This window comes from Periplaneta americana, chromosome 4, assembly GCF_040183065.1.
Source record: "Periplaneta americana isolate PAMFEO1 chromosome 4, P.americana_PAMFEO1_priV1, whole genome shotgun sequence".
In the NCBI taxonomy this organism is placed as follows: domain Eukaryota; kingdom Metazoa; phylum Arthropoda; class Insecta; order Blattodea; family Blattidae; genus Periplaneta; species Periplaneta americana.
Genome location: NC_091120.1, coordinates 359,365 through 384,579, shown reverse-complemented (window position 1 = coordinate 384,579; position 25,215 = coordinate 359,365). Strand labels below are relative to the sequence as shown.

The 25,215-nt window shown below is 38.9% G+C and overlaps 1 protein-coding gene across 1 annotated transcript; it reads left to right on the top strand.

Moving 5' to 3' along the window:
• Window positions 1-279: 279 nt before the first annotated feature.
• On the top strand, window positions 280-25,215 carry LOC138697502 (uncharacterized). The gene is made up of 7 exons (XM_069822796.1): window positions 280-328; window positions 658-759; window positions 19,909-20,020; window positions 21,516-21,591; window positions 21,670-21,743; window positions 21,951-22,104; window positions 25,049-25,215. Exons 2-7 carry the CDS (start codon window positions 740-742, stop codon window positions 25,123-25,125), a joined length of 513 nt encoding a protein of 170 aa, XP_069678897.1. The 5' UTR covers window positions 280-328; window positions 658-739; the 3' UTR covers window positions 25,126-25,215.

Here is a 25,215-nt window from a genome sequence, read left to right as displayed (position 1 = left end):
GCTATGGAGACGACACGAAAGTTTTCATTTCTGCGCGTAGTGTCGACCTAGTCATGAAGGTTCAAATGTCGATTTAACTACACGATTTATATAACTATTATTTACGTCATATTACAGGTTTTTGAAGTGCATTTCGGAACGATGCTAGCAACAAACGAAATAGCCTTAATTTAAGTAACTCAAATAGGCTATTCGTCATCGTATCAGTACTCTGGTCTCCGATCATGCGCAGTGTCTTACATCTGAGACATGAATATTCCATCGTCTCGTCCCTTTGTGCGGAACTGTACATATCAGCAGAACCTCAACCAGCGCTATTTTATTTGTGGTGATGTATTACATGAAGGGTACACGGGAAAAACGATCAAGGTCCATAAAAAATCGAAATTGAGTTAATAATGCTATCTTATAGTGGAAACGAAGTACTATCATGTGGTCTAGCTAGTAATAAGAAATCATCGTTCTTGACATTCCACTACGTCAATTTCTATTAAATACACACATAACAAAGTATTAAGTGCATATACTGTAAAATTCGTTTTTCTCGAAACTTTCTAAAATGGACCTTGATCGTTATTCCCGTGTACCCTTCACATGTATTTGGGTTTCCTTCCTTATTATTGTCGGTTACTGATGTCTTTTTCTCGCATTTCTTAGTTTTTTTGCTCCAGCCAGCTTGCAATTAGTTCATTACGCGCATTTGACCCAGGGTCAGTCAGACGCGGCGGGGCGGCTCGAGATGAACTGCAGCAGCGTGCGGTGAGTGCACAAGTAACAAGCAATCTTTTATTTCTCACGCTTTCTTGGGTATACGATTTGTTATTTCACAATTTATAGCACACCCTTATTCTATCCCAAAATAATTAAATACATGCATCATATAGTGTGAAAATGTACATAAAAGTGGTCTGTGTTATTGACAAACAGAAGTTTGTTATGGGAACGCATAACAAATATGGTGGAGAAAAACACCGTTTGTGAAATAAATTGACAAGCGTAGGAGCAGCCTGTATTACGATACAAGTTTGGGAAGTGTTTTCTACAAAATCGAGGAAAAGTTTGAAAAATAAGCACAGCGAGTTTTTTAATTTCCGAGATTTTTAATGCACTTCAGAAACGTGTATTGCACAATATTTTTTGCAAAATGGTATCTTTGAAAATATTTGTAAAAATGTTAATATACAGTATATACATTACACTATGAACAGTTGAATGAAGGTTAGCAGTCTGGCCAACGTACGAACTTCACCATCAACTTCAATGTGAAGGAGTAAAAATGATTCAGGTACTTGTAATATTTCGTGTTCAATTGCAATAATTTTTATTTATTTTCGTTAAGTGAAGTCTGAATTGTTTAAATAAAGTTCCGACATTTAAATGCAGTGATTTGTTTCGTGTAATGTATATTAATTAACACTGTCTTTTGCGTATGAATTTTACATGCATTGTAGTATAGCAAGATACACAGAAGGCAGTGGTTTTCATTACAACTCTAGAGCAGTTATTTGTAACATTTCAACATATTAATCTAGATTGGTAACTCTGAATTCAGTAAAATAAACTTTCAATCGTGGCAGCCGTTTGCTGTAACGACGGGAAAACATACTATCGTGCAAAAAAATATATAAATAGCCGAGATATTTTTTTTAAATATGTCATCAATTTTTATCTGGGTGTATCGTGAGAAAGGCGTATAAATGCGAAAAACTCGGTGCAACAAGTGCTCGGAGTCTTATCTCAAGATGGTGAGTAGCTGATCATCAGAGCTAGGAAGTTGGTACTAACTGTGTGAGCTTGGACCATATCTCCACCGAGCAGGGCGTCTCAGTGAAGCATAACGACTAACATTACAGCCGGGCGGTAACCAGACATGTGCTGCAACCGTGCACAGACTTAGAACAAGAAAATTATATTTAAAAAAAAAAACAATAATTTGTAATCATAAAGTTGGTAACTCCCAATCTAAATTAATTTATCCATACATACAAAAATAACATAAAGTATACAATTATGATTCTAGCCTCATTATAACAAATAAGAATGAACATTTTAATTTTATCAAAAGAAATACTCCATTTAGGTTCAGGAAAAAAAAAACACAATATTTGTACTCTGAAAATATTCGTTCTACGTCACAAGACATTACTGGAGCCAATCTGAAATATGATACAGTATTTATTACTACCATCAGGTGAACAACTACTTTATGAATGTATAGTGTATCCCCTATGTGGCACATAATATAAGCCCATAACTGTTTTGAAGGAAATGTTTCATTTCTATTGTAATGGCAGCTAGAAAGTTCGTATCTTAATTCCGATGTTGAACTTAGACTGGTCCACACCTGTGGAGTAACGGCTAGCGCGTCTGGCCGCGAAACCAGGTAGCCCGGGTTCGATTCCCGGTCGAGGAAAGTTACCTGGTTGAGGTTTTTTCCGGGGTTTTCCCTCAACCCAATATGAGCAAATGCTGGGTAACTATCGGTGCTGGACCCTGGACTCATCTCATTCAGACGCTAAATAACCTAAGTTGGTGATAAAGGGTCGCAAAATAACTACTAAAGTAAATTTAAAAACTTAGACTGTAACGCAACTGAATGCATAGCAGCACGAGACGTCAAAATTTAACGACGAATAATCCGGGAATACCATGTTACATACTCCTGTTTGCATAATTATTAGTAACAGATGAGTTTACTTTTTTGGAATCATGCATAATATTCACATTACGTAAATGATAATACAGGGATATCATTTTATTTTTACTTCAATTTTTATTGTACCTGAGTTTTTTAATGTACTTCGCTCCCACCCCTTCTACTAAGGAAGTTCCAACTCCACACAGAACCAAGACCGCAGATAGTAAGCAGTACTGATTTACTGAGTATAGTACGTTCCAGAAATATGTTCGAGTTTTCCAGTGACGAAAGAGCTTTCAATATTGAATCATATTTTCGCACAGGTGCTGTCCGTTTGCCTACATCGCATCCCGATTTCCCCCACCTGCTTCTGCTCGTCCCTCTGTAAAAGCTGGGCTGTCTTAGCTCTTTTCTGAAAACATTAATTTCTGTTAGGAATTGGACTTTACGTAATATTATACAGCTGTTTAATTTAACTTAAATAAAAGGGCCTCGTTAAGTAATTAACTGTCAAGTGATTTCCTCCCTTTCTACAATCCTGCGGCATAACCACTTGGACGGACAGTAGATAGCATGTCTGAGTAATTTTATATTTTCGGGTCGGGCAGAAGTGAAGATTGAATTCACAGTACGTAGAGTAGGTACAGAATTATTTCAACATGAGTTACTAGTACGAAGGACGAAACTGGCAATTGGAATTAGATGCAATAGTCTATAGTGCGATAATATGCACAAAAGAACTGAAGCCTGTATCGAAATGAACGGCCACCATTTTCAAAATTGTGTTTAAATATTCATATTATGATTATTTTTCAATTTAACTTCTTTCTCTATATTGTACGCTAATGTGCTGTAGACAGTATAATATACACTGCATAATCAATACGTTCGCATGGATAACTCACTTCGTGAGTAAAAACACTTATTCTTAATACAGTACTGTACTTTGATTAAAGAAAAACCTAATGAAAATTATCAAACTCAAAATCGCGATATTTCCTAGTTTACGTAAATGGATGAACTACTTTTCTTCCTTCCTATACCTAGTAGAGTGATTTGTGTTTTACGCCAGTATCATCGAACTCCAGTCTTGGAGGGGGGAGCAAGCGGTGTTTCCGGTTCTCTAAAGGTATAGTCAGGTTAATATTAAAAATGTTAGTAAAAATAGAATGATGTCCCTGTACAATAATAACAGAATAGCTCATTTTGTTCAGAACCTAAAACATTAATATAAATTACTAATATTCTTCAAACTATTCACGACTCTACACAGCTCCTCAGAATGCCACTATGCGTTGTTTGTGTGTATCGTCTGCAGCGGACGGGAGCAGGGCGAGGCGCGGGTGATATTTGTACTACTCGCTATACTCAACTGAAATCCATTGCTTTGGTACGAACTTCCTAGCTCTGCTAATCATATCTAAAATTTGGTATTCATTAAACTCGTAGAAAATTTTTTACTATAATAGTTCTACAGTATATTCCTCCTATTTTCCCATTATTTCCACTCAGCCTACTTGCTCTCCGAAGAAGCGGAGCTTTATCCTGAGATTCACTCCACTGGACCGAATGAACCCTTGTCCCTTTGCTCCAGAGTTTCTGGTAAAGTCACCGAGTCTCTCAATTTTATCATCACCATCTCAAGAATTTCAAAAATGTCTGTTTCATCTCTCCCTCGAACCTCCTTTTTACCTGACAACTGGGTATTCCTTAAGCACTGTATTACTTCCACCCCTTTACGTGTCCCTTAACACTAATCTGGTTTCCTTACGTAGTGGCAGCAACAAAATGAAGCAAGCTGACTAGCAAAAGTTGCGAGTTCCGCTTCTCCCCTGTCGCGAGTGCCCATGAACTATAGTCCCTTTTGACCCTAATCAATGCAAGATTCGTACACATACTGCACGATGTACGAGAACGGGGTTGTCTGTGCGTCAAAGGTACGAAATTTCACTCAACAACAATTTTTGTAAGTTATAAAATCGGATTACATACACAACTGTTAATTTTACATATGAAAAATTATGTTTTATTTAACGGCGCAGCCACCGGCGTGGCTCAGTCGGTTAAGGCGCTTGCCTGCCGGTCTGAAGTTGCGTTCGGGCGCGGGTTCGATCCCCGCTTGGGCTGATTACCTGGTTGGGTTTTTTCCGAGGTTTTCCCCAACCGTAATGTGAATGCAAGGTAATCTATGGCGAATCCTCGGCCTCAACTCGCCAAATATCATCTCGCTATCACCAATCTCATCGACGCTAAATAACCTAGTAGTTGATACAGCGTCGTTAAATAACCAACTAAAATTTAAAAAAAAAAATTAACGACGCTCGCAACTCAAGTGAATCTGATACTGTGGTGTCGTCCTTACTATTACAAGTTTTGTTATTGCAGCCTACCTGTCTTTTGTCATTTCATATTAGAATACATTTTCTCATTTTTATTAACCGACTAACCCACACTTTTTCATGCGCATCATTTCCTATATTGGCTTGTATAAATTGACCGCTGTTCATAGACGGCGTGTCCAAACTCCTTTTTGATGAGACTGTGCATTTAAGCGAAAGTGTCGGAATCGATTTCTTGTGTCATCAGTCATCACAATACTTTGCCAGCTAAGCAGTGTTACTCCATGTCCTGGGTCGAGGTCTGAGGGCACTGGACCCTTTAACGTGACGCGGGCACCGAAGGGTTGAGCCTGCCGCCCCCCACCAGCGAGGTGACCTGAAATTTCACACGTTGTTAAAATTAGGACGATAGGAAGGGGAGGGTCCCCCGGATAAAATTAGTCAGGAATTGGATGGGCTCTGGAGTCCACCCTTGGCGTTATAAATAACAAGACCTGCTGTGTGGACCCGCACACCGGCAGTTTGACTTCCAGGTGAGTGAGTGACAGTCAGTGTAATGTGACGTGTGCCGCGGTGCGTGGTTTGAAGCTGTCAACTACGAGGCTATTTAGCGTCGATGGGATTGGTCATAGCGAGATGATTCGTCATAGATTACCTGATATTTGCCTTACGGTTAGGGAAAACCTCGGAAAAACCCAGGTAATCAGCCCGAGCGGGAATCGAACCCTCGCCCGAGCGAAACTCCGGATCGGCAGGCAAGCGCCTTAGCGGGTGGCAACGACGTCAAACTCCTTTCTAAGTTTTTGCATAGTAAACGTTTAGCCACAACAAAGGCGTCGGAGAAGTCTATTCAGGGAGACGAAGCTGTTCGTAATGTTAGAAACTCCCCCAACGCTTCCATTGCGCAGACTAGAAATGTCAGATTTCTTCAAAATTTGGTAAATAATGTTTTTCCCTCATCCGGAAGCTCATTTCTTCAAGTTTTCAAAAATATATACTTTGTACTCATTATCTCAATAATTTCATAATTATTTGGACATTCACTATATAAACGCGCTATACTTTCTATACCTTACTCCATCTTCAGTGTCTGTTTTCTATTTCACATTTTCCGACATTTATTATCCTTCCGACGGACAAAAAGTAGACTTCCAATTGGGAAAAAGACTTCATTGAGGTACCAAATTGAAGCTTAACATGTGGCTATGTCGTAAACCAAAATTATTATTCTTATCGATTATACATTATCCCATTAATATATATTTCTAAAGTGCTTATATAATGTGGCATACGTATTTTTTAATGGTTCAAGATAAGTAATTTTTATATGTAATATTCTCCATATGAAGGGGATCATTTTCGCTAAAGAAAATTTAATTTCTAATGGAATTTGGTTGGTCCAAAATTTTATTAATTTTTTTTCCAAAAAAATTTCTTTGGACCTCCAAATCCGATTTTCAAGTTTGAATTATATAAATTGCTTACTTTACACCTTTCATGTCACCGAAGTTTGAAAGACATGAAGGGAAAAATGTGAATTTTTGTCGTAAGAGTCGGCGAATATCTCAAAGTGATATAGCAGTTCTCGCGTTCATGTTAAGTAATTCCTACCAGTATTCAGTTATCCAAAGAAAGATTGGGCTATTCGAATATTCCAGGTCCCAGGTATACAAGACACTGCGCATGATCGAAGACCCATAGCACACATACATACAGTCCACACCTGTGGAGTAACGGTCAGCGCGTCTGGCCGCGAAACCAGGTGGCCCGGGTTCGAATCCCGGTCGGGGCAAGTTACCTGGTTGAGGTTTTTTCCGGGGTTTTCCCTTTTACCTCAACTCAATACGAGCAAATGCTGGGTAACTTTCGGTGCTGGACCCCGGACTCATTTCACCGGCATTATCACCTTCATTTCATTCAGACGCTAAGTAACCTAGATGTTGATACAGCGTCGTAAAATAACCCAGATACATACACAAGATAAGTCGTAAGTGAATTATTTAAATTCACTCTATTTGATTAAAGTGAATCCGAAATTCACTTAAAAATTTACAAGGAAAATGTTAATTTGTTGTAAATAATAAATACCATAGAAACTCAGTCTTATTAAATGTGAATCCAATTTTCTTCCACGAGTTTTGAAACGATACAGATAGCAAAGAGGTAGATCGGTGGCTAAATGAAAGAAATTTTTTAATTTCTATTTTGTTTATAACAAAGGAAATAAACTGACCAAAGACGATTTGTGTTACTTTTATTTTTATTCATTTCCCGATCGTAAATGAAATCTAGAAAATTGTAAATTTAAGAAACAGTATGTATTAATAAATAGTATTTATAAGTTATATCTTGCAATGTAATCGTAAACTGGGTGATTTGTCTTTTTAACAATAAAAATGAAATTTAAAATGCCTTAACAATTGATATTAAATAACAACAATTAAATACTATCGCATGGTGATGTAGTACATTAATTAATTAAACGCTGTAATTAAGTTCATTAACATCGATTATCTTCAAATTACTAACACTCCTGGTTGTGGAAGGATGAAGACGGACACATGATTAATCAGCGTCTCGTTAAGTTCGCTTTAGTAAATATGAAGGACTGCGCCATTTCTGGTCTCAGGCGCCGTTCCAAAATACTGACGAAGAATGTTATCGTGTGAATCGCGCTATATACCATAGGCTTGCCATCACCTGGAGTCTACCCATCCTTTCTTTGGGGTACAGTGCATATGGAAGGTTCGAAATTGAAACGTGCATCAATGACTAACTTGTCAGTCCAACTATTAATAGAGGCCACTCGGATTTTTAGAGGTTTCGCTCCCATCTCATCCCCTTAATGAAAGTTCAAAACGCAACACAACATTAATACAATCAATTATTCTAAAATGCACAATTGGCTATTATTTCTATTGTTATTGTGTTTTATTTTCCATTATGACACCGAGGACATGCAACACATCGATATCCGTGGTCTTCCCACTCCCACTGGGCCCGCCATCGAGAAGAGACGTGCGATTCAACCCAGAGAACATTTCTGAGTTCATGAACATATGCTAGAGGTCTGCACGGCCCGAAATTAGTAGGCCAGACCCGCAACCCGAGATTAGCTTATAATTATCACCCGAGCCCGACCCGAAACCTACAGCAGTGACCACAGAAGTGAGAGATTTCACTGTAGGACAACATAGCCATTTCTAGCCTATTCAAAATGGTAGTCATCCACTAGTTTCCGAAAAAACTAGTAATGATATTCATTGCCATTTTTCCAATATGTTAGCATTTTAATTAAAGTGTATATTACTTTAACCTTTACAGCAGGGATGTCGAACAGCGCTCTCAAACTGTGAAACGATTAATACCGTTTGCTACCGTAGCTGAACTGAAACGACAGTCAGTCAGCTCCTGTAGCACTGTTTTGTACGCAGTGTGTTTATCAACTCTGGCGGCTGGTATGGATATGGAACGACGATTCAATAGTGAGTGGACAGATAAATATTTATTTATCTTAAAGGACGGAAAGGCACATTGCTTAATATGTAGAAAGGAACTTGGATACATTAGCCATCATAATATTAAAAGGCATTTTAATTCTACACGTCATACTGAAGCTTATGGACCAGAAAAGTTATTCGGTTTCACTCGTGAAAAGGCTGTAGAAGAATTAAAATCAAGATTGAATTCAGAAAACCTTCCATCATCATCGGGTGTTAGTAGAATAATCTTGATTGATGCTAGCTACAAAATTTGTGAAATTACTGCAACGGCTTCAAAGCTATTTACTGACGGAGAATTTGTAAAAGGCTGCCTCATAGCTGTTGCAAAAGGGATATGTCTGGAATACGTTAATGATTTTAAATCTATATGTTTGTCTCGTAATATTGTTGCAGAGCGCGTAACATAAATGGGAGATAACTTGGAGGAACAACTGATAGCAAGAATGAAAACTTTCACTTATTACTCAGTATAGCTCTTGATGAAAGTACCGACCGAAAAGATACGGCGCAGCTAGCTACAGTGTATTCATAAGGAGTGTCGATTCAGATTTCAATGTTCGTGGAGATCTTGTAGATGTCATTTCACTAAAGGATCGAACTCGAGGAGGAGATATTTTTGAATGTGTAACAAAAACTATGAACAAATTTCAAGTCAAGCTAAAAGTAATTAATTTTATACATCAAAACAGTTTACGTTTCTGAACTTGAAGTTGCTCTGCTACAACACATACACACAAAGTTGATATTTTAAACATGATATTAACAACTTTATTATTAACTATTTCCGTCACTAACTAACAACATTCATGGAATGACCCAGTGGATAAAACTCTATTATTATTATTATTATTATTATTATTATTATTATTATTATTATTATTATTATTATTATTATTATCATCATCATAATTCATCCTCATGTAGGCTACATTCTTTGTTTATCAGAGTTCATCAAGTGCAAATCTAAACCGAGTTCCTAATCAATTGGTAAGATGAATAAAAGTTATCAAAGTACCAGCCGTCGCAGTTTCGCTTTTGTTTACGATCATTCGGCCGGACTGTCTGCTGCCTGTGTTCAACCGTTGCACGGTAAGGGAGGAGTGAAGGCTCTGCAGTTCACAGCTCGAGAGCGCTGTTCGACATCCCTGCTTTACAGTATCTACAGCACGTGACGCCGGTACTGTGGAGTGTGGATAAGGGGAAGTGCTGCGCTTCTGCTCAATTGTTGCATCATTATTTGAATTTCAACTGCAATTAGGAGGCACTGATCACTCATCACTCCGCAAAATGACATTGCAAGTGTGAAAGAAACTCTGAAATCAGTTAAACAGCCTATCACTGATTTGATGTTGCCCCTGGGTTTCGAATAAAATGTTGACAAAATTGAAATATCAGCTGGGATCGCGAGGAACACTGTTACAGATTAGATCCTGACTAACATGGTGTGTATCTCCAAACAACTGACATGAGAACTTGATAAAATATAATTCTCGCTGCAATTCCAACTACGTAGCGCATGCACGTAAGGGTTTCTACCTCCCGAAGCCAAAATGTCTGAATATCTATGGCTGACTATGGGGTATATTAAGAATACTTAACATCAAATTACTTTTAATTTTTCTGACGCTGTTGATGCTGATTCTACGGCCTTTTGGAGGTATATTTGATAGCTAGTAATGATGATAACTTTTGAATACAGGAAGTTTACTCTCAACTGTTTTAACATTGTCATCTGTCTACAGGCCTTTCATTATTGAAGACACGTGTTCGACTGCAGACAGAACAACGTTTGACTATTTTAAGTAAGTTGGGGACGCTGCTGCTGGATTTACTGATCTGTTGGTGCAGCCTTCTTTATTCGTTCTTGGGACACTATCTTGCACGATATTTTCGCCATCAATATTGTCAGTATATTTACTTTCACGATATTTGTGGGCGTTCAAATGTTACTGGAAAGAAGAGGAATAAAAATCGAACCTTTTTTCCAAATAAACTAAATTTCTTTAATAAGCCGTTAGCACATCATTTTTTAAAGACACCTTATCTCATGGACACAACATCCAAAAATTTTTGTGTACTTTGAATCCAAAAAACCCATCAAAAATTCTTAATTTCAAATACTCATAATTTACTTAATATTTCAAACACATTTGTTTAGCTCTGATTCAGGTTCTGGCTGATATGTACGCCTACATGTAATATCAGGCAGTACATCTCACTTGACATATGTGTCAGGGTATACATCTGAAGTCTGACTAGTGGAATAAGTTACTAGTGAGCGATGTATGCAATGGAGGGAGGAAAGGAACTGGCTACCCTACCTCAATATCTAGTTGCCTTATGAGTGATGCCTTATTGGTGTCACTTCAAACCTGTCTTCGGACAGATGACTAAACAACAACACATCTGTTGATTGTGTTGAACGATTTTCTAGCTGTGAAACTGTTTTTGTTACAAAGTTCATATAGTTACGTAAGAAATAAATAGAACAGTCAGGAGTTGTAACTCATTCTTTAGGTTAGCCAAGTTATACTGAAGGCCCCTCTGAAAAAAGGAATGTTTGAAAACAAGTATTTGATAAATAACATTTCACATTTGGTGTGGCCGCTATGTAAGTTAGAAACTTTAAATACCGAACTCGCCTGTTTATCCAGACAAATAGCTACGATGGTGCATAAGAAAATGATAGTTCAGCAGCTGCAGTACTGTTTTCTGCATAGGAATCTTTCACATTAAAGAAATGAACGATTGTTTTATTTTTGTTACTTGCCGCCACTGCAAGCTTGTGTTCCTTCGCTGCATACGCTTTCCTTCACATCTAATTGAAAGAACTGTTGGACAGAGAACAAATTTTGCCAAACCGGTATCATTGCACTTCCCTGGCAACTTTTTTAAATTTATTTCCTCGTACCATTCTTCTCTTCGCGTTACACAGACATTTTAGCGGCAACCCTACTGATGCACTCCACTGGGTTGTTACGAAATAGTAAATGACATCACAGTGTTATGAACTTTAGTGCATATAAACCCGGACTCCACAGTAAGCAATGTGTTAACGTTATCTCACAGTTTGAGACGCTGTGTTGCCAACCTAGCGACGCTTACGTGTTTGAAGAGACAAAAGAAATTTTAGCACTTGGCAATTCTGAAAAAAAAAAATGCATGGGCCCATATGGAGAAAAACTAGAACTACGTTTTAAAGCTGTTTCCATTACTGCACATTCTTATCTCCAAACGCACAGGCACTATTATTACTTTTAACTCATATTATGGCGTCGCTACTGTCACGTGACATTAAATAGGACTAGCAGCTGACAGGGCTCAGTGTGCACTGTTCATGCAACAATTGCACACGAAGTGTGTGATTTACTATTATTTTATCAAGATCATCAGTAATTTGTTTCGACTGGTTCACTGTTTCTGATAACAGGTGGAGTCAGAAGTGGAATAAGACTGATTTACCATTAGGCAAAAAAAAATCGTCAAACTGGTAAAAAAAATTATACAAGTAGGCCTACAGCGGGATAAGTTTATTGCCAAGCTGAGATTTACGTCAACTTCGGTGACCTGGAAAAAATCCGGTATTCTCTGGCACATAGCTTCGGGAATTAAAATACAGTTGTGTTGTTTTGAATGTTTTATTAATTTTCCGGTTTACACCTGGAGAGTATGAGTCTGTGATAAGAGAAGTAATTTTATTCATGAAGGGCATGCAATATATTTTCTCTTCGTATGAAGCGACATTCCGAAATTAGTCCCAGCTCAAAGCATTTGTTCACTACGGTTCACACAAACTCCTCGAATATTCACGGAATTCACAAAAATATTAGTCCCTGCGATTACAACCTGTTGTCGTAAATAAAACTGAAGACCCGATGCGATTACAACCTGTTCTCGTAAATAAAACTGAAGACCAGATGCGATTACAACCTGTTCTCGTAAATAAAACTGAAGACCCGATGCGATTACAACCTGTTCTCGTAAATAAAACTGAAGACCAGATGCGATTACAACCTGTTCTCGTAAATAAAACTGAAGACCCGATGCGATTACAACCTGTTCTCGTAAATAAAACTGAAGACCCGATGCGATTACAACCTGTTCTCGTAAATAAAACTGAAGACCAGATGCGATTACAACCTGTTCTCGTAAATAAAACTGAAGACCCGATGCGATTACAACCTGTCGTCGTAAATAAAACTGAAGACCAGATGCGATTACAACCTGTTCTCGTAAATAAAACTGAAGACCAGATGCGATTACAACCTGCCGTCGTAAATAAAACTGAAGACCCGATGCGATTACAACATGTTCTAATAAATAAAACTGAAGACCCGATGCGATTACAACCTATCGTCGTAAATAAAACTGAAGACCCGATGCGATTACAACCTGTTCTCGTAAATAAAACTGAAGACCCGATGCGATTACAACCTGTCGTCGTAAATAAAACTGAAGACCAGATGCGATTACAACCTGTTCTCGTAAATAAAACTGAAGACCAGATGCGATTACAACCTGTCGTCGTAAATAAAACTGAAGACCCGATGCGATTACAACCTGTTCTCGTAAATAAAACTGAAGACCAGATGCGATTACAACCTGTTCTCGTAAATAAAACTGAAGACCCGATGCGATTACAACCTGTTCTCGTAAATAAAACTGAAGACCCGATGCGATTACAACCTGTTCTCGTAAATAAAACTGAAGACCAGATGCGATTACAACCTGTTCTCGTAAATAAAACTGAAGACCAGATGCGATTACAACCTGTTCTCGTAAATAAAACTGAAGACCCGATGCGATTACAACTTGTCGTCGTAAATAAAACTGAAGATCCGATGTCATTACAACCTGTTCTCGTAAATAAAACTGAAGACCAGATGCGATTACAACCTGTCGTCGTAAATAAAACTGAAGACCCGATGCGATTACAACCTGTTCTCGTAAATAAAACTGAAGACCCGATGCGATTACAACCTGCCGTCGTAAATAAAACTGAAGACCCGATGCGATTACAACATGTTCTAATAAATAAAACTGAAGACCCGATGCGATTACAACCTATCGTCGTAAATAAAACTGAAGACCCGATGCGATTACAACCTGTTCTCGTAAATAAAACTGAGACCCGATGCGATTACAACCTGTTCTCGTAAATAAAACTGAAGACCAGATGCGATTACAACCTGTTCTCGTAAATAAAACTGAAGACCCGATGCGATTACAACCTGTTCTCGTAAATAAAACTGAAGACCCGATGCGATTACAACCTGTTCTCGTAAATAAAACTGAAGACCAGATGCGATTACAACCTGTTCTCGTAAATAAAACTGAAGACCCGATGCGATTACAACCTGTCGTCGTAAATAAAACTGAAGACCAGATGCGATTACAACCTGTTCTCGTAAATAAAACTGAAGACCAGATGCGATTACAACCTGCCGTCGTAAATAAACCTGAAGACCCGATGCGATTACAACATGTTCTAATAAATAAAACTGAAGACCCGATGCGATTACAACCTATCGTTGTAAATAAAACTGAAGACCCGATGCGATTACAACCTGTTCTCGTAAATAAAACTGAAGACCCGATGCGATTACAACCTGTCGTCGTAAATAAAACTGAAGACCAGATGCGATTACAACCTGTTCTCGTAAATAAAACTGAAGACCAGATGCGATTACAACCTGTCGTCGTAAATAAAACTGAAGACCCGATGCGATTACAACCTGTTCTCGTAAATAAAACTGAAGACCAGATGCGATTACAACCTGTTCTCGTAAATAAAACTGAAGACCCGATGCGATTACAACCTGTTCTCGTAAATAAAACTGAAGACCAGATGCGATTACAATCTGTTCTCGTAAATAAAACTGAAGACCCGATGCGATTACAACCTGTTCTCGTAAATAAAACTGAAGACCAGATGCGATTACAACCTGTTCTCGTAAATAAAACTGAAGACCAGATGCGATTACAACCTGTCGTCGTAAATAAAACTGAAGACCCGATGCGATTACAACCTGTTCTCGTAAATAAAACTGAAGACCCGATGCGATTACAACCTGTTCTCGTAAATAAAACTGAAGACCAGATGCGATTACAACCTGTTCTCGTAAATAAAACTGAAGACCCGATGCGATTACAACTTGTAGTCGTAAATAAAACTGAAGATCCGATGTCATTACAACCTGTTCTCGTAAATAAAACTGAAGACCAGATGCGATTACAACCTGTCGTCGTAAATAAAACTGAAGACCCGATGCGATTACAACCTGTTCTCGTAAATAAAACTGAAGACCCGATGCGATTACAACCTGTCGTCGTAAATAAAACTGAAGACCAGATGCGATTACAACCTGTCGTCGTAAATAAAACTGAAGACCAGATGCGATTACAACCTGTTCTCGTAAATAAAACTGAAGACCAGATGCGATTACAACCTGTCGTCGTAAATAAAACTGAAGACCCGGTGCGATTACAACCTGTTCTCGTAAATAAAACTGAAGACCAGATGCGATTACAATCTGTTCTCGTAAATAAAACTGAAGACCAGATGCGATTACAACCTGTTCTCGTAAATAAAACTGAAGACCAGATGCGATTACAACCTGTTCTCGTAAATGAAACTGAAGACCAGATGCGATTACAACCTGTTCTCGTAAATAAAACTGAAGACCAGATGCGATTACAACCTGTTCTCGTAAATAAAACTGAAGACCAGATGCGATTACAACCTGTTCTCGTAAATAAAACTGAAGACCCGATGCGATTACAACCTGTTCTCGTAAATAAAACTGAAGACCCGATGCGATTACAACCTGTTCTCGTAAATAAAACTGAAGACCCGATGCGATTACAACCTGTCGTCGTAAATAAAACTGAAGACCAGATGCGATTACAACCTGTTCTCGTAAATAAAACTGAAGACCCGATGCGATTACAACCTGTTCTCGTAAATAAAACTGAAGACCCGATGCGATTACAACCTGTTCTCGTAAATAAAACTGAAGACCAGATGCGATTACAACCTGTTCTCGTAAATAAAACTGAAGACCAGATGCGATTACAACCTGTCGTCGTAAATAAAACTGAAGACCCGATGCGATTACAACCTGTTCTCGTAAATAAAACTGAAGACCAGATGCGATTACAACCTGTTCTCGTAAATAAAACTGAAGACCCGATGCGATTACAACCTGTTCTCGTAAATAAAACTGAAGACCAGATGCGATTACAATCTGTTCTCGTAAATAAAACTGAAGACCCGATGCGATTATAACCTGTTCTCGTAAATAAAACTGAAGACCAGATGCGATTACAACCTGTTCTCGTAAATAAAACTGAAGACCAGATGCGATTACAACCTGTTCTCGTAAATAAAACTGAAGACCCGATGCGATTACAACTTGTCGTCGTAAATAAAACTGAAGATCCGATGCCATTACAACCTGTTCTCGTAAATAAAACTGAAGACCAGATGCGATTACAACCTGTCGTCGTAAATAAAACTGAAGACCCGATGCGATTACAACCTGTTCTCGTAAATAAAACTGAAGACCCGATGCGATTACAACCTGTTCTCGTAAATAAAACTGAAGACCAGATGCGATTACAACCTGTTCTCGTAAATAAAACTGAAGACCCGATGCGATTACAACTTGTCGTCGTAAATAAAACTGAAGATCCGATGCCATTACAACCTGTTCTCGTAAATAAAACTGAAGACCAGATGCGATTACAACCTGTCGTCGTAAATAAAACTGAAGACCCGATGCGATTACAACCTGTTCTCGTAAATAAAACTGAAGACCCGATGCGATTACAACCTGTCGTCGTAAATAAAACTGAAGACCAGATGCGATTACAACCTGTTCTCGTAAATAAAACTGAAGACCAGATGCGATTACAACCTGTCGTCGTAAATAAAACTGAAGACCCGATGCGATTACAACCTGTTCTCGTAAATAAAACTGAAGACCAGATGCGATTACAATCTGTTCTCGTAAATAAAACTGAAGACCAGATGCGATTACAACCTGTTCTCGTAAATAAAACTGAAGACCAGATGCGATTACAACCTGTTCTCGTAAATAAAACTGAAGACCAAATGCGATTACAACCTGTTCTCGTAAATAAAACTGAAGACCAGATGCGATTACAACCTGTTCTCGTAAATAAAACTGAAGACCAGATGCGATTACAACCTGTTCTCGTAAATAAAACTGAAGACCCGATGCGATTACAACCTGTTCTCGTAAATAAAACTGAAGACCCGATGCGATTGCAACCTGTTCTCGTAAATAAAACTGAAGACCCGATGCGATTACAACCTGTCGTCGTAAATAAAACTGAAGACCAGATGCGATTACAACCTGTTCTCGTAAATAAAACTGAAGACCCGATGCGATTACAACCTGTCGTCGTAAATAAAACTGAAGACCCGATGCGATTACAACCTGTTCTCGTAAATAAAACTGAAGACCAGATGCGATTACAACCTGTTCTCGTAAATAAAACTGAAGACCCGATGCGATTACAACCTGTTGTCGTAAATAAAACTGAAGACCCGATGCGATTACAACCTGTTGTCGTAAATAAAACTGAAGACCAGATGCGATTACAACCTGTTGTCGTAAATAAAACTGAAGACCCGATGCGATTACGACCTATTGTCGGAAATAAAACTGAAGACCCGATGCGATTACAACCTGTTGTCGTAAATGAAACTGAAGACCCGCTTTCAAAGGAGAGAGGAAATCGCAACTCGGAACTGTCTGTGAGAAGATGGAAAAGCCGTCTTTACTGTTTGTACTACATCTGTGTTTGTGCCACTGCTGCCCGCATGTTACAATAGTTTTTCTCTTCATATTTATGATTTTAAAAGGGATATTAGTGATTCATAATGAGATGCCAAGTGTTCTCCTTTCTTGTTAAAGGTAACAAATCACACCGTTAAAGAGGAAAATATGAAACTCACGCACTCGCGTTAACATTTGCGATGAGTCTTTTGCGTCGCTGACGGCGAAAACTTTCACAACGAGATACAACAAATCAGCACAAAGAACTGATATGAATAAAATCCGCATTGTCTGCGCATGAGCAACAAAACTAGGCATAGGTTGTAGTTAGCTTAACAGTTTACTACTCCTCTCCTTTCAGGGTGGTAATAATTCTTCATGGAGTAAACCTATTGCTCCTTCTAAATAAAGACGCCTTAATTCCTTATAAAAATCATTACATTTCATATTCATTAGGTGCGCTGTAGATAATAAGTACGCATACACGCTCTGAAGATCTGTAACTATCTTTTTTGCACGATCGTGTTTTTTTTTTTTGTTTTTTTTTTTTTACAACTCTTATTGTTAGACCTTGAAAGTTATAATTCACACACAGAAACTTGTTGCTAGGGAAACCATTCTTCATAACATAACACTATACTGAAATAGACCCATTACAGTGCACTTATTGTTACTTAGTTACCATTACAGTATAGTTTTGCGAAGGCTTTGGATTAATATTCCTCTAAATTTTCAATGCAAAATATACTGTATTTGCAATTTTAAAAATATGATCGTACAAAAAATGTTGTACAATACACATTTGTGAAGTGCATTACAAAATCTCGGAAACTGAAAACTTCTCGATTTTGTAAAAAGGGCTTCCCATCCTTGTATCGTAATTGCAGAATTAGAATATTTCTCTTTATCCTACTTCGTGGTATAATGAATGGAATTCAAGGACTAGAAACGTGTAGAAAGATATGACACATCAGACTTGACCCAAATAAAAAAGACAGGTGCCGCGTGTTCGAATTATGTGCGTGGAACATTTGCCACGATTGAACGAGGGAAATCTTAAAATATCATCAGACAGGATACACAGCACAGCACCACGTTCGCTCCATTACCACTCTGACAGACTGTTTCCGGAGTTGTCAAGTGGACCACCAGCAACGCTGTCCGTCATGTTATCAGGACGCGCTAAATAGCATATCATCTAGAGGCATAAGCTGATCACAGAAATTAAAGTTTCACTTCGTTTTACCGCAGACTTATATTGTTTTTATGAACTCGATACGTTTCGAATAACGTAAGACAACATTAATGATTAGAGCTTCACTTTCATTGTGAATGCACAAACACAATCAATGGTATACATGTCCAGCAGTAGAAGATGTGATACCCATAAAAAGCCCAACAAGGGGCTCTAGAATTCTAGATGAATAAGTCTTTTAGGTGAACGGCTTTCAAATCGGAAACCCACGTGCGGAACCAAGTGTAATGTCTGTACAGTAGGCTTATTGCGTCACCCCGCACCCCTACCATAATAACAATTGAGCAAAATAACACCACGGGACTGTTCAACAAACAGTCCACACCTGTGGAGTAACGGTTAGCGAGTCTGGCCGCGAAACCAGGTGGCCCGGGTTCGATTCCCGGTCGGGGCAAGTTACCCGGTTGAGGTTTTTTCCGGGGTTTTCCCTGAACCCAATATCAGCAAATGCTGGGTAACTTTCGGTGTTGGACCCCGGACTCATATCACCGGCATTATCACCTTCATCTCAGTCAGACGCTAAATAACCTAAGATGTTGCTACAGCGTTGTTAAATAAAATATTAAAATAAAAAAAATGTTCAACAAACACAAGTCGTCGGTCCCAAACTTGCGTCATTTCTTAAATATTGTACATAATACAACTACAGAAATATCCGTCATTCAACGAATAGGAAACTCAGCTGCAAGTGAACTTGTTCAGTCAAAAAAGCACGCACTGTCGCTGGGCTTTATTTCGTGCTACGCAAACCCTAATCCACTGGTGACACCAAGCTTTCGTTCCCACGTAACGTGGGCGCTTAAAACTTCAATTGAAAACAGAAATATACAATTAAGTTAAACAATAGGCCTACTCTTGCTAAAGTCACGACAATGCGTTGAGAAAAAAATAAGGTAAAACCACGAAGCAACAATTTAAATTTTATCACCTGGGAAACATCTGGAAGTAGAAGTACTTCGACAAAATGCGAATAGCACGTTCTAGTGACAACATCCGGAGAGAAAGAGAGAGAGATTACAATGTTAATGATTAGGACTACAAAAACTCACGTAATCGCTTATTAATTTTATTTTATTCTTAACGCTTAAATATTAGTATCAACAAATCCTCGGAACAAGTGTTAGGAGAGCTTTTGTTCCTAATTTTAGGTTATGTTTGATAACATTTTTTATAAAAGATTTTATGTAGTGTAATATACCGGTACAACAAATTTTTAGGTTTGATGACATTATTACCATTAAAAATGAAATATTATTATAGTTAATGCCATGATGTAAGTATATGTCACTAATTATACACATTAATGCTATTATTAAAAATAAAGAGTTACGACGAAAATACAGAAAAATTAACGGGCGTGTTGCAGGTACGAGCAGCAGAATCTGCGTCAATCCGTGGAGATGGTGCTGATGCTGCGACAGTGCTGCTGCGGATGCTCGCTGAAGACGGGCAGCAGCATCATCAGCGTTACAGATGCGGTGCGTACATCCGTCGACCTCTTCTCCATTCCTCTGTATTTTTAGTCCATTATCACACATTGGTAAATGATAATTTGTGAATAAAATTTGTTTTTATATTCTGCATCTAGCATACAGTCCGACAATCCATTTTAAATCGTTTTTCACGTCCTGTTGGAACCACATTTGATTACAGCATCCCTTTACTGCAGAGTCTGTATTAGAAACAAATCCCACAAGGCCAATCATCACGACGTATCAAAGAGTTCAAACGCGCCGCCAGGTGTGCTCGTGTGTTTCCAGCACGGCTTAGTGTTCATACCTCAGAGATGTGCATGCGGGCTATTCCATCTCAAATCGACCGAAATACAGAGAAAATTGACCTTGCGATTTTTAAATACAATGAAACTTTTTTTTGTACGTAGACAACTATGATACAATGCTTTGTGCAAAGTTTGAGGCATCATAACTTCATAGTGTTTAAATTAAAAATATTTAAATTTATCGTGTTTTCATAAAATTAGCAACTTTAAACTGTTGTGGCTCCGAAACCCTTTCACCCAGTGATCAAAATCATGGTTTATTTTGATGCTGAAAAGTTAAAGTTTATATTGACATGTAAACAGTTTTTCTTACTTTTTATGGAAATGGAGAAATTTAGATTTTTCTTAATTAGACACGTTTCCCCACGAAAAAATATTTCTAAAATATATGGTTAGATTCCGCATTGAAAGTACAAATAAACACGTATTTTTTACTGGTGCAACGTTAATAAGAAAGTATTGAAAAATCAAATAAAGAAAATAAATAGTACGCGCGTGAGCTAACCAGCTGACTGTGAGGCGGGAGCTAGCCTAGGCAAGCAAGGTCAGGAGACATAAACACGCGATGTTTCGTCTAGTAGCGCATAGCTGGGCTAGCTTTATCACAGCGTTTCATAAACACAGGAGTAAAATGACGCCCAGCGCTCGCTTATCTTCATCTCTCGGCCAGTGCTTGCTGTGTTGAGCCTTTCAAGTCTAGGCGTGTGAATATAATTTATTTAATACCCTCGAAACTTATTGCCGTGACACTAAGCAAACAATGCCGAATCCCTCTTAATAATGCAAGGTTTTTGTCAATATTTTTTTACATTTTTACAAATGGCCAGAAAGCCTGAAACTAAGTAAAATCAGATTATCTGTCTCTCTGTATACAATAAAAATAAGGATTACTTCTTATCATAACCTACCAAATGTCAGCTTCAAAATGAGCTCTCGTTCAATGTTCTGCAGTAAATGGTTCCAGAGTTCTGAGCGCTGAAAGAGGCTTGTTTTTCTAAAATACGCTAAATTTGTCGCTCAACAATACGAAAACCGTTTGACTTTCGATAGTATATTTTTGCAAATGCACTCTCCTCAGCACCTTGTATAAATGGGGAAAAAATTAGGGTATAAAAAATGCAAGGGTTTTTACTGATCGATTTCATATGGAATAGCCCATGCAAACAGGCTAACTGCAATGTAATGTGTTGCAGACTATCGGCCTGCTGAGCCTGGTGCTCGCCGTGGCGGGTCCCGAGTTCGCCAAGGACTTGCACGGCATGTACGAAGGTAAGTGGCGGGCGCCTCGTGTTGTCGTCGTCTGGTGCCAGTCAGTCTGGCCGTTGCTCAGCAACCTGTCTGTTGCAGTGGTGCTGGCGGGCGGCGTGACGGGGGCGGTGCTGCTGGCCGTCAGCGTGCTGCTCTTCTTCGGGGCGCGCAGTGTAAGTACGGCCACGTGCTGCTGCTCGCTGCAGTGTAAGTACGGCCACGTCCCGCTGTTCGCTGCAGTGTAAGTACGGCCACGTGCTGCTGCTCGCTGCAGTGTAAGTACGGCCACGTGCTGCTGCTCGCTGCAGTGTAAGTACTGCCACGCCCTGCTGCTCGCCGCAGTCTGTGCCGCAAATGTCTAGCTGTCGCTTTGTCCGCAGGGCCAGCTGCGCTACCTGCTGCCGTGGCTCATGTACGGCTGCCTGTACCTCGTGCTCTCCTGCGTGCAGCACCTCCTGTTCTCCATCAGCAGCTTCAACAGCGGAGACACGGCAGTCGGAGTCGGCTTCATCGTGGCGCTCGTCGTGCACGGCTGTAAGTTGAGGAGGGTGGAGCTATTCAAGAGTAGTCGCCATTTATCTTTCAAAATGAGGAAATTGTATAAAAAGATATACAGGGACATCATTTTATTTTTACTAACATTTTTAATATTAACCTGCCTATACCTCTGGATCAACGCCGTTTGCTACCTCCTTCCACAACTGGAGTTCGATGATACTGGCGTAATATACAAACAAATCACTTTACTAGGTATAGGAGGGAAGAAAAGTAGTTCATCCATTTACGTAAACTAGAAAATATCGCGATTTTGAGTTTGATCATTTTCATTAGGTTTTTGTTTAATCAAAATACAGTACAGTATTAACAATGAGTGTTTTTACTCACGAACTGAGCTGTCCATGCGGACGTATTCATTATGCAGTGTATATTATACTGTCTACAGCACATTAGCGTACAATATAGAGAAAGAAGTTAAATTTAAAAATAATCATAATATGGATATTCAAACACATTTTTTTAAATGGTGGCCGTTCGTTTCGATACAGGCTTTAGTTCTAATGTGCATATTATCGCACTATACACTATTGTACTTAATCCCAATTACCAGTTTCGTCCTTCGTACGAGTAACTCATGTTGAAATAATTATGTGCCTACTCTATAAAAGAGTACTTTACGTACTGTAAATTCAATCTTCACTTCTGCCCGATCCGAAAAGATAAAATTACTCAGACATGCTATCTACTGTCCGTCCAAGTGGTTATGTCGTAGGGTCATAGAAAGGGAGGAAATCACGTGACAGTTAATTACTTAACGAGGCCCTTTTATTTAAGTTATTCTAAACAGTTGTATAACATTACGCAGACGTCCAATTCCTAGCAGAAATTAATGTTCTCAGAAGAGAGCTAAGACAGCCCAGCCACTAGCTGGCGAATAAAAGAAGGTGGGGGAAACCGGGATACGACGTAGGCAAATGGACGACAGTACCTGTGCGAAAATGATTCAATATTGAAAGTCCTTAGTCACTGGAAAACGCGAACGTATTTTTGGAACGTACTGTTTACTATGACCGTAAGGCTACTATGACTGTATATGCGGTCTTGGATCTGTGTGGAGGACGGTTGAACTTCATTGGTAGAAGGGGTGGGAGTGAAGTACATTCAAAAACGCAGGTACAATAAAAATTGAAGTAAAAATAAAATGATGTCCCTGTATGAGGAGCAAATATTCAAAAGAGACTTTGTCCTTCAAATCGAATTTTAGGGTATGAACAAAAAATGCATTTTATAATCTTCCCAATGTTAAAATTGTGTACTGATTACTTAATTATGAATATTAATTTGCAGAAGAAGGTATCAGATGACAGACGAAATTAAGATATGTGGGTCATATGAGGAGACAAAGAGGAAGGCAGAAAATAGGAAAGACTGGAGAATACTGGGTTTGTAGTGAAAGACCTGCCTTGGGCAGAACACTATGAATGAATGAATCTGTTCAGAATGTAGTAAACCTAAGTATTCAAATCAATTGTCATTGTAGAAATTTCATATGATGTATTGGACAGAGTTGTTTTTGATTCAACAGATTTGGTATTGTTTGCCACAATGTCGGACATACTAGTATCTACTCCAGGGATGTCAAGTTCAGAGCACGTAAAAGACTACGTGCTACCAAGCGCTCACGAGTCCCAATGAATCTATTCTGCAGGTAGAAGCGGTAAAAAAAAAGGAGTGAGCAAAACGAACTCTATTGGCCTACCACTGGAAGATGAATTAAACTGCTCTTCAGTAATACATAATGTGTTACGCTCATACAAGAAAACGAGAAATAAATGCATATTTTGCAGAATGTACCTCTGTAATAAATGCAGTTAATTAAAAAATAGTAGGATATAACAAATAATAAACATAGCTTCTCTTTAACTTAAGCAGTTTTTTCATAATGAGGCCTATAATTAGCTCAATTATTATTATGTAATTGTTACACAATCATGTACTACTGCAGGGACAGGTCCGACAGTTTACCCACCCCTAGCAAGAGGCATCGCTCATGCCGGAGCATCAGTTGATCTAGCTATCTTTTCGTTGAACATCATCACACTTCTAGAAACAAATTTAAATTCCTGACTTATCGCGTAATTCAGACGTGCTTTTTCTGAATCTTGCCGACCCAGCCTTCATATGTTCGGTGAAATGTTTCCTGCAGAAAAATAATCTCTAATGGAAGACCTGAAATGGCTAATATTCCAAGTCCATTGAAGTAAATTTTCCAGGATCGCAAAGAGACTTTATAGGCTAGGCTTTCATTATGAGTATTGAAATAAATATTTGTATGAGACTTCAAGAAACTTCAAATAATTAGTACCACAATATCGTGTTACTAACACATTGCTTTGGCTAAGAAAAAATATGAGAGACTAATTTTTGGGCAACCCGCGTATAAGGAATGCAAGAGCTCAACTCGAAGTAGAAAGCCGCTGGTTAGACTCAGAATGCTGTAGGCACTCCCTTTCGCACTACCCGCGAGACAGGGCAGAATCAAGAATAAAAACGGAACATATTTCAGAGTTGACGGAAAAGCGATACTTCTGCTTCTCGAAGTGGTGCTGTCATTTCTCCCATCACAGAAGGATGTATCTTACGCCATTTACGATAGATCAAGTTACAGCTAGGCTTCCTCGGGAAGTGAAGTCGAGCCTCCAGTTTAAAAGATTCAATTGTTTTATTTAACGTCGCTTGCAACTGCCGAAGGTATATCAGCGTCGCCGGTGTGTCTGAATTTTGTTCCGCAGGAGTTCTTTCACATGCCAGTAAATCTACTGATATAAGCCTGTCGCATTTAAACACTGAAATGCCATCGACCTGGGCTGGGATCGAACCAGAAACCTCGGGCACACTATACCGACTGCATCCCCCAGACCGATGCCTCCAGTCAAAATCACAGGCTTGCTACAGTAATGGTGTGCTTTGCGTGTTGCAGGCCTGCAGGTGTACTCGCTGCTGGTGGTGTACAGCTACTTCCGCGAACTCAAGGGCGAGGCCCCCACGATGCCCTGAGCACAGAGCCTCGCCGCTGCAGGATCAACACGGCTGGCTCTCTGTTTATACCTCAGTACTCGTATTAAAATACAGGGTTTTTAAAAAACA

Excerpts from the sequence above, each read along its gene's own strand:
- LOC138697502 (XM_069822796.1), top strand. The coding sequence starts at position 740 with ATGAACTGCAGCAGCGTGCG. Across the intron at positions 21,592-21,669 it reads CTTGCACGGCATGTACGAAG|TGGTGCTGGCGGGCGGCGTG; the intron begins GTAAGTGGCGGG and ends TGTCTGTTGCAG. Across the intron at positions 22,105-25,048 it reads GGCGCTCGTCGTGCACGGCT|GCCTGCAGGTGTACTCGCTG; the intron begins GTAAGTTGAGGA and ends TGCGTGTTGCAG.